The sequence below is a fragment of the Neolamprologus brichardi genome, chromosome 3 (assembly GCF_056152115.1).
Source record: "Neolamprologus brichardi isolate AB-2024 chromosome 3, ASM5615211v1, whole genome shotgun sequence".
In the NCBI taxonomy this organism is placed as follows: Eukaryota; Metazoa; Chordata; class Actinopteri; order Cichliformes; family Cichlidae; genus Neolamprologus; species Neolamprologus brichardi.
Genome location: NC_142106.1, coordinates 35,526,329 through 35,536,414, shown reverse-complemented (window position 1 = coordinate 35,536,414; position 10,086 = coordinate 35,526,329). Strand labels below are relative to the sequence as shown.

The 10,086-nt window shown below is 42.1% G+C and overlaps 1 protein-coding gene across 1 annotated transcript; it reads left to right on the top strand.

The window, feature by feature from the left end:
* The first annotated feature begins 6,376 nt into the window (after positions 1-6,376).
* Positions 6,377-9,690, top strand: zgc:194312 (odorant receptor 131-2). Its single transcript, XM_006801751.2, has 2 exons — positions 6,377-7,421; positions 9,127-9,690. Exons 1-2 carry the CDS (start codon positions 6,490-6,492, stop codon positions 9,269-9,271), a joined length of 1,077 nt encoding a protein of 358 aa, XP_006801814.1. The 5' UTR covers positions 6,377-6,489; the 3' UTR covers positions 9,272-9,690.
* The last annotated feature ends 396 nt before the right edge of the window (positions 9,691-10,086 follow it).

The window sequence follows — 10,086 nt, the reverse complement described above, 5'->3', positions numbered from 1 at the left end:
AACACAATCAACTACAACGCTTTGTATATCAAACGAAATCTTTATTGGTGCAGTGTGCATTAGGCAGTCATTGTACTAATGTCCTGGTAAAACCTGAAACACTTTTGCAAATATACCAACTACACTGAACTGCACTGGGTTTAAAAGGAACGTGACCCCGCCCTGGTCCCCAAAGTCATACCCAGAAGCCAGTTTACAAGTTAAGGTGATTTTATTGCTACCAAACTGAAAGCTTTAACCCCAAGATTAACAAAGGCCAAAATAACAAACAACACAAGTTTCTTTCAAAAAGGGAAGTGCTACCTAACCCCTGGGTGAGACAAAAAACAAAAAAAGACAAGTGCTGCCCCTAACTCCCTAACTGAGTAAACAAGAGAAAAAAGTACAGAAAATAATAAGGCCGTTCACCGCTTCTCCAGTGTCTACATACTATTGTGAATAACTTTTCTTTTAAACCCAAAACATGAATGATGCATTGATGTCCAACTCAGCACGTCTTTCCGTTCACCCATCACACAGGAGGAAGGTCATTGATGATCCACCCAACGTGGCCGTCTCTCTGTATCGTGACTGTGAACAAGGCCAGCTGAATAGTCAGAGTCTGAACTTGTCCATCTCTCTGTAACGCGATGGTGAACCAGGGCAGCTGAACGGTCAGAGTCTGAACTTGGCCGTCTCTCTGTATTGTGATGGTGAACCAGGGAAGCTGAACGGTCAGAGTCCAAGCTTGTCCTTCACTCTGTAATGTGACGGTGAACCAGGGAAACTGAATGGTCAGAGTCCAAGCTTGTCCATTGCTCTGTAATGTGACAGTGAACCAGGGAAGTTGAATGGTCAGAGTCCAAGCTTGTCCTTCACTCTGTAATGTGACGGTGAACCAGGGCAGCTGAATGGTCAGAGTCCAAGCTTGTCCTTCACTCTGTAATGTGACGGTGAACCAGGGAAACTGAATGGTCAGAGTCCAAACTTGTCCATTGCTCTGTAATGTGACAGTGAACCAGGGAAGTTGAATGGTCAGAGTCAGAGGTGGAAGCCTATGCATGACTGAATGGAGAATTTGCCCACAGATGCAGAAGACGACTAAGCTGCTCAGCCTCAAGATGGATCTCATCATGTGAAAGAGAGCTGTTCTCCCCCAGTCACCGACTCCATTCAGCCACATGTTGGGGTAAGGCATTGTTGTCCTTGTACAAGGTGAGTAGATCTTTTCCAGGTGGGTTTGAGACTTCGGCTGCACAGGTCTGCCACCTTATGTAGCACGGAGTGGAAGATGTTAATATTCTCTTTTCAGGTCCCGGCTGGTTTGTGACCAAGTCTTGGCTCTCACAGGTCTGCCACCTTGTGTAGCACGGAGTGGAAGATGTTAATATTCTCTTTTCTGCACACAGTCCAAGCTTGTCCTTCACTCTGTAATGCGACTGTGAACCAGGGTAGCTGAATGGTCAGAGTCTGAACTTGGCCGTCTCTCTGTATCGTGTATTCTCCATTGTCTGCTTACTATTGTTAATAACTTTTCTTTTAAATCCAAAACATGAATGATGCATTTATGTCCAACTCTGCACGTCTTTCCGTTCAGCCATCACACAGGAGGAAGGTCATTGCTGATCCTTTGTCCTGAGTCTTGTCTCTCACACCCTTTCTGATTCACTGCCTCTTTACAAGTGAAAGCCTATCCCACAGGAATCAGTACTACCCCACAAAACCAATCCACCGCTCAGCCCACACTACTGCCCACCCTGGGGCTGTCCATCCCTCTTTGGTGCACTGGGCGAACACTCCCTCAGGTTACACCCTTTTTACACATGTTCTTTTCTACTCTGTGATATTCTTGTCAATTTTCTTGATATTTATTATCACCTCTGTTATTCCTTGATATTTATAATTGAGTGATCTGTATATATTAGTGCTATTTCCTAAATGTGTAAACTCTGTAACATAATGTATTGTTTACAGTTTAGTCTGTTACTGTTACTATTTTTATCATTTCTTCTTGGGCCAACTGCAACCCACATACTATCCTTAGGGATTAATAAAGTATTCTGATTCTGATTCTGATTGTTTCAGGATGATCTGCCATTTTCCAATGACACATCTGCTTACCTGCATCTTTTGCTCGTTTCTCCTCTTCATTTCTCCTTTTTTCTAAACTGAGCATCTGATGGCTTTGATCTTTTCTTGTCCATCTTCCATTGGTTTTAATTTTGCACTCCAGTATGAACACAAATTTTCTTACTCTTCTTATAGAGTCGTCTCGTCTCTATATACTGGACTGTATGTAGCACAGTGATTCCTGAGATTAGGGACAAAACAGGTTTTAATTTTCTAAAATATATTTTTTGATTTTTCAAAAACATATTTACATATAATTGTTACTCAAGGTTTTGGCTGTCTCACCATGTTTGGTACAATCTCCCAGGTGTAACATTTTTTTAATAATTTATGTTTTTGCTGGAGAAGTGCAAGGTTTTTGTCAACACCGTCAGACACAAAGAAATGCAAAAATATATATTTTAAATTAAGTTGTTTCAGCTATTTTGACTATTAGCAGCTTCTGTATTCTATTGTTTATGCACATATGTTTTCAAAGTAATTATACCACATTTAAAAGTAAGATTGTTTTGGCTTTTTATTATTAGAGTTACAGTCATACATATTTTCAGAAGCTTGTATTTAATCTGTATAAGAAACAGTCATATTAAGCAGCATGCAAATTACACATTTATTGAGAAAATCACGTATTTTTATTGGAAGATCATGAGGGAGGAAACTATATGGTACTCCAAAGGAGAAAAATAAACAAAAACTCCATATTATGGAGTTGACAAGGTGCTGACGGTGGTGACACACTAGAAGAAAACAAGATATTATTTCTTTCAAAATGACAATTAAACCTTAACAACCTTTGTAATATCATAAGACACATCATAACAATTCTGTTTTTGCACATGTCAAGTTCTACATCTTAATAGTTCACCAGCAAGTAGCTGCCTACTGATCCTTGATTCCTAAAGTTCTCTGTGGTTGTGTGTTTAGACCCTGCTGGACTTTCTCTCCTTTTGACTCTCTGTGCTTGTTTCCAAAACCTTCTCTTGTGACTTTTTTCTCTTCCTTTCAGATCACTGGTGTTCTTTATTTTCCCTCTTTCACTCTATTTCTCCATCTTTCCCTTTCTTTTATGAGAAACTATTTCTTCAACTCAGGCTGGCTGTTAATTTTCTCTCTTTCTTTTTTGATCATCCCTGTTCCTTCTCTTTCGTTCCTCTACTGACAGGTTCCCCTTTGCTATTCTAGCCTGAAAGGTACCATTTTGTAATTACTATAATTTTTCTGAACCTTATGCTTTTTCACAGATTAAGGATGAATATTCACAACACAATTATGCATTAAGCAATACAAATGCTATCCAGTTTGATGTTATTAGCCATTTCCAGGTCCAAACTCCGCTGCAGATCCCAAAGTCAAAGGAACTCTGCGGCATCACTGAGAGTTACAAACTGTCTAAATTCTTTCATCTTTAATAAAATGATCAGTGTGTGGCTCTACCAGATGTAACATCCAGGCATCCATGAAAACAGAATATATGAAATTTAACAGAGTTAACGTTAGATTGCTTGTTTCCACCTGAACATGATACACCAGCTCTGCTACCACTTCCAACATAAATGGAGACAGAAAACTAAACAGCAGTGACTATTGTCAGGTTACTGAAGTTGGGCTAGCTGGTATATAATGATGTGCTACGTGATCGCTAGCGACACAGCTGTGTTAGCATAACATAAACACAGTGAAGCTAGAGGATGAATGCTAACTTTTTTCCACTTGATAAAGGTTAACGTGAGGGTTCCCGATGGTTAGGCCGACAGTGATCACTGGCTGTTTTTAGGGGCTTGTTCAGATGTAATAGAACAAGATAAAAGGCATTAAAACATTTTAACAGCACAACAGGCTTAATAAACACAGAGTAGTTTGGGCCCGGAAGCAAGATTCATACATCATCACTTAAAGAAGAGCTCTCGGGGCACAGTTAGCTCAGTTGATACCACATGATCGAAAGGTTGGGCATTCAAATCCAACGAACAGAGGCTATCCTGGATTGGTAGCTGCCCACTGCATCACTGAGTGAATGGGTTAAATGCAGAGGACTAAGCATTTTCCTACAGGATTTATAATGTATACATAAACAATGAGATTCAAGATAAGGCAAATTTGATAATATTTGACACATCTGTGAAGCAGAAATATTAGTAAAATACACAGGAAGTAATATATCTGAAATATTAGTAAAAAAATAACTTAATTTAAATGGTGAATAGCACACTTTTGTGACATTTGTGAACGCCATTAGAAAAAGGGTCAACACCGTCAGACAAAAATCCTGATGGTGTTGACAAAATAACCGACTTTCTCTCATAACACTTGTTTTTCTGACAGAAGCCATCTCGTTTTTCACCATTTACTTATGGCCTCTACAATCTACCTAAATGAGGCTGTTTTTACAAGAAATAATAATTAAATCTTGGATTACATCGACTTTGGTGTTGACGCACTATGGTTGTGACACAGAGTTTTATCAGAAAGTTGTGCAATAAATGAAATAAAAACAAAAAAAATGATCACGGCAGTGACCTCATGGCATGTGTATCAAACAGGAAGTGGTAAAGGGGTCCTCAGAGTGTAAGCTACCCACAATAATTCCTGATTTTTTTGTACTTTTAAAAAAATCTGACGGTGTTGACAAAAACTCTGGACACGATTTTAATCACTTAAAAAATATTTAAAAATAAATTATCAATTGCATATTTTGATATTATATAAGGTATTGACTTAAATACTTAGTGACGAGAGCCATGATGTTTAATTTTACATTACTTTTTTTTTTTTTTTTCTGTATTTTAATATTATCACACCTGCTTCTGGACAATGAATTTTTAAGGTACTGGTAATATATAGTACCATTTCAAATAAATATATATTTAATAACAAATGCAAAATCATAGTTTTGTTGTATAAACATTGCCTTGGTTTGTCTTTTAGGCAGTTGGGTTAACACTTGGAAGCATATTTTTAACCAAAAAATTGGGTTTTATCTGCCGGACATGTTTTGTCCCTTATCTCAAGAATCACTGAGCGGAGATGACAATAAAGTTTACTTTTACTTCAGCAGCAAGCAGGCGCACCGAGGCCTCTGGCGCTCACTTTTCGTGTATAGAATTTCGGGGGGGGGCTGCAAATTATAAGTCTGTATCATAATGCCTGGTGTTTTCGTGTTTGTTGGTTTGTTTTTACTTAGTTTTATTTTGCGAGTTGGTTATTAGACCAGCCAGCCAGAGAATCCCCCGCCGCCCCGTCCTCTCCTCCCTGTGCCGCAAGCAGCAGGCGCACCTCGGAGGGCGCCCTTATTCCCAGCGAATGGGCGATAGAAAACCGATGCCTATGCCATCCCCAAAATGCGCTGGCATGAAGTCGGTGCAGCATGAGAACGAGAATTTTTTTTTTTTTTTTTTTTTTTTGCCGAAACCCGTGACGCGCCCCTACCACGATGCCGCCGTGAGCAACCGCCCATGTCGCCCATATCAAAAACCGCTACTGTGCCCACCTTACTAACCCTTATGACAACACCAGACAGTGGGCTGGCTCAAACTAACAGAAGGTTCAATTCTAAATGAAGGGCATATAAACTCGTATATAAACTTACAAAACCCTCTGTAAGAACTCAGATAGAATTATCCTATGAACTTTGGGGACTTTTATACTCACAAGAGGAAAATTCGTATAAAGCAATAGGACATTCGACATGATGAGATGAAGCCAGTGTGCTTGGAGCCCAGCAGTAGGTGGCGGCAGCCTGCTGTCAGACACCTCCTTGCAGCGCTTACATGACAAACTGCACACTTTCAGACACGAGGAAACTTCGTACGTGAAAGCAACTGTGTAACTCGCGTGTTAATTTTGTCGAAGGAAATATCAAAATGTTGGAATATCAAAATGTTTCAAAAGCTCTTTTTAAATTAATTTGCAGATCCGTTTTAAAACTGAATTCTTCTGTAGTTTCAAAAGACAAAGAGGACTAATATAATTGAACTTAATCACTGGTAATTAATACTGCGTGGGGTGTAAATGTGCAGCAATTGTGTTAGATTTGAACTTCTCCCAAAGGCCACGTGCAAACTGCGGGGGTGTTAAGAGTGGATGTCGAGGTTTGGCTGGGATTGGAGTTAGAAAGGAGGCCGGTGTGAGGATGGTTGATAAAGCCTATAGAGAATTTATTGTTTACCAAAGGACCTCATACAGACACGTGACACAAGTAGGCCTGCCTATGACAGATAGAGGGAGAGAGAGAGGGAGAGAGAGAGAGAGCGGATGTCTGGGTCCACAGTGACAGAGCAGCAGACAGAGAGGAACATGCGGCGGACAAACTGTCTTCCCCATCAGCTCCACCGCTGCCTCCGTCATTATCTTGTAAATCCACCCAAACCCCGATGAAGAATAATGTCACGGAACAACACCACGGAGGTCACCAGCGACTACACCTGCGTGCGCTTTTACGTGTCCACGATTTCTTTCTCCGTGCTGCTTTTCTTCAACCTCATCATCAACTGGGCTATCGTGCGCGAGGAGCGGCTCCGGCGTCACGCCCGCTTCGTGCTCATTTTCCACCTGCTGGTGTCCGCGCTGGTTCACCTGGGCATGAGCAGCGTGTTCTACTACCAGATCCACCTGGACACGCGGCTGTCCCGCTCTGCGTGCATGGCAATGATTACCATTTTGATCAGCAGCGCGTCCAACATCCTCCTGACGCTCACCGCGATGGCTCTGGACCGCTTCTGCGCCGTGTGCCACCCGATGCGCTACAGCTCTGTGTGCAATAAGGGCCACTGGCCCTGGCTCCTTGGAGTGTTTACCTGGATGGTGGCGCTGGTGATCCCCCTCAGTTTGCTTTTTAAAGACAGTGATGCGCCCGATCGGGGCGAGTGCGGCCGGGAGCAACTGAAGAAAGGCGAACTACAGAAGGTGCTCTTTATAGGGCTGTGCACGCTGATCATTCTCTACAGCTACGTGAGGATACTCGTGGAGGGACGGCGTCTCGGGGTCCTCAATCGGAGAAATCGGGCAGGATGCAGAACGATCGCCCTTCACGGTTCCCAGCTCGCTGTCTATCTGCTCCCCAACTTTGTGAACTTTGTGCTTTCAATTCTCTACAAGCGGGAGTTTATTCAGCGGGAGACCAAGGAGCTGTCCGCCGTTGTCGTTTTTGCTTTCTTCAGTCTGGCGCAGTGCGTTGCGCCAGTTGTTTACGGTTTGCGTAAAGAGGAACTTCTGGAGCAGTTGAGTCGCAGGTTCCCCTGCTGTTCCCGATATCTGAAGAGTGTCCTGGGCTGGACTGTGCGTGCTAACTGGTCTCATGTGCCCTACAGAACGAGGTATGTCCGGGCTCATCCATTCATTAAATGTATTTACAACCCCTTAATGGTCAAAATTGCAATATTCCATCAGTTGCTACTTTTCTGTCTGCATCTATATATGATATACAGACAAGTGACTAATTAAAGGGGAAAAGAATCATAAAAACGGCTTCTAAAAAAAGTTCTAAAATAATAATAATAATAATAATAATAATAATAATAATAATAATAATAATAATACCCCCTCATTTAATTCAAGTGTTTTGATAAAAGCGATAGAAAGAAATGTCCTTTAGGACAGACATAGAATAATGTTCAATAATGTGTGTTGTTTTCAAGTGACCCTCTCCACTAAGTGGACAGGTGCATGGATCCACTCATTCAGTTCAGGGTCGTTATCCCAGCTGCCGCAGGTCTAGATGCAGGGTTCACAGAGAGACATACCAATCGTGCACGCCACACGGAACCTCCTGAAAGCAGAACCGCCTGCAAAACCTCCACAATAGTCCAACAAAGTAATTAGACTGTTAGTCTAATGTCTAACTCTTGTGATCACTGCAGCATTCCCTGGGTCACAGTGCACCACTGAACTTTCAAACGTGCCTTCATCTTTTGAGGTCGATGCTCTACAGTCCTGCTTTAATATCCTGATCATTGAGTCAGGCAGTGCGATCTTCTGACATTCACCTCGCAACAAGTTGCCCCTCTGTTTTCCTTTACGCAGTGATAAGGGTCACCACAAAATTACCATAGTATCAGTATTTTTCAAAGTCAGCTTCATCTAAAAGCAGGACCACAGATGTTAGATATTAATTGCTTAAAGATGTTGTGCAACAAGCAGTTGCATGACTCGTGTTACTTCACCCTCCTTCTTTCTTAACCGTTTTCCCACAGTGGGTGACTCGAGCCTATTGCTGCTGTCGCTGGCCCATCACAGGGTTGACACGGACACAGTAGGGCACAGTTCTAACCTGTAGGGCTAAATTAGAACCAACAGATAACCTAACGTGCACGTCTTTGGACTATGGATGGATGTCCACTGGGACAACATGCAAAGTGCACACACAAAGCCATTCTGGAGGCTAAAAACCCAGAACCTTGTTGCCGTGAGGCATCATCACACAAGTTCCTCCACTGGTTTAGTCTGATCTTTTCCCTTTAATTAGTCACATGTCTTTATATAATAGCTATCTAATCCGCTAATCAGACTGTGATCTAGTTATAATATTTACAGCAGTAAAGGTACACTGGCAAATGGGTAAACATTACTATTGCAGTCGCACAATTCACCTTCACTGATGTCACAGCTTCTCAGTGTGAACAAATTCGGCTTTGAGCTCAGTTTACCAATCAATGAATGTAGAAATCCTTAACATGGAGTAACTAAGTAGAAAGGGGGAAAACATAAAGACAAAAACTTGTTCTCACATATTAGAAACAGTCAAAAAGGGAACTTTCTGTAGAAGGGTGACTAATATTGAGATAAACGTGTAAAACAAAGCTCATTTGCTTCAGGTTCCCCATCACTACAACCGCTATTACTACAGCGTGACTCAACGAGGGATCGCTGTGGACAGTTGGTGTGTGATTTCAAGATGAAAGTGCGGCTTCGTGAATATTAATGACTTTCCTTTTCAGTGATTTGGAAATACCAGCCACCACGACACCTCAGAAAGGAGACAAATGAGCTTATTTGTTCTCTTTGCTCTTTTTTGCCCTTCAGGGAGAGAACGATGACGGCTCAGACCATCATTTCCCTGGAAGTCTCGCAAGTCCCAGAAGTCCCGCAAGAGGAAACTCAGCCGGTAGCAGTCAGGAGTTTCTCACATGACCAGAGCTCATGTCAAGGCAACGCGGAGGACGCCTGAAGGGAAAAAGCCGGTCTTCATTGGGATTTTATTTGTAACAGGAACATATTCTCAGCTAGGAAGGGCCCTTTACGCCATCACATCAGTCCGTGAGGCTTCATCCTGATATGGGAATGTTACAGTCATGCAGCAGCAGCAAGATGGAACATCAGCATGTTTATACTTGGGTCTATTTTTGACCTTTTCTGCCTTTTCCTGGTGAACCACATGCTGATTAACAGCAGAGCTGCGCAGTGGTCGGTGGGAACCGTTCCCTGTCCTGGCTGGTCCAGACTTAAGCTCCCTGACCTCCAGGCTGATGGAGACATTTGGGATCTTAATGACTGGAATACGCGAGTTTCTTAAATATGTGGTCTGATGAATGTTGTTTATATATATTATTAATATTGTTGACATTAAAAAAAGAAATGTGAGTTAAATGGTGTCGATGCGCTAATTCCAGCACTGTGAGGCCATAGACACTGCGCAATAATAATGCAAGCAATTATAGCCCATAAACGAGAAACATGACACAGACACTGTCTGTCTGTGGAAGGGCAGAAGTGCGGCCGTGGATTTAGCTCACTGGTTTGCGTAGGTGACTCACAGGCCACAATGTCTTTCACTGGGGCCCGGTTTCAAATCTGCCTTTGACCATTTCCTATTTGTTGGTCGTCCGATTTCCTGCCTACTCTAAACACAATGCTACCAAAATATACATGTGTGCAAGCTAGTCTACACATGGAAAAGACTTACCTCAGAGAATTCACACAAAGTTATTTACTATTAGAGTCTGTGTCATATCTAACTGAGCGTGTGTAATAATTAATCTGCTG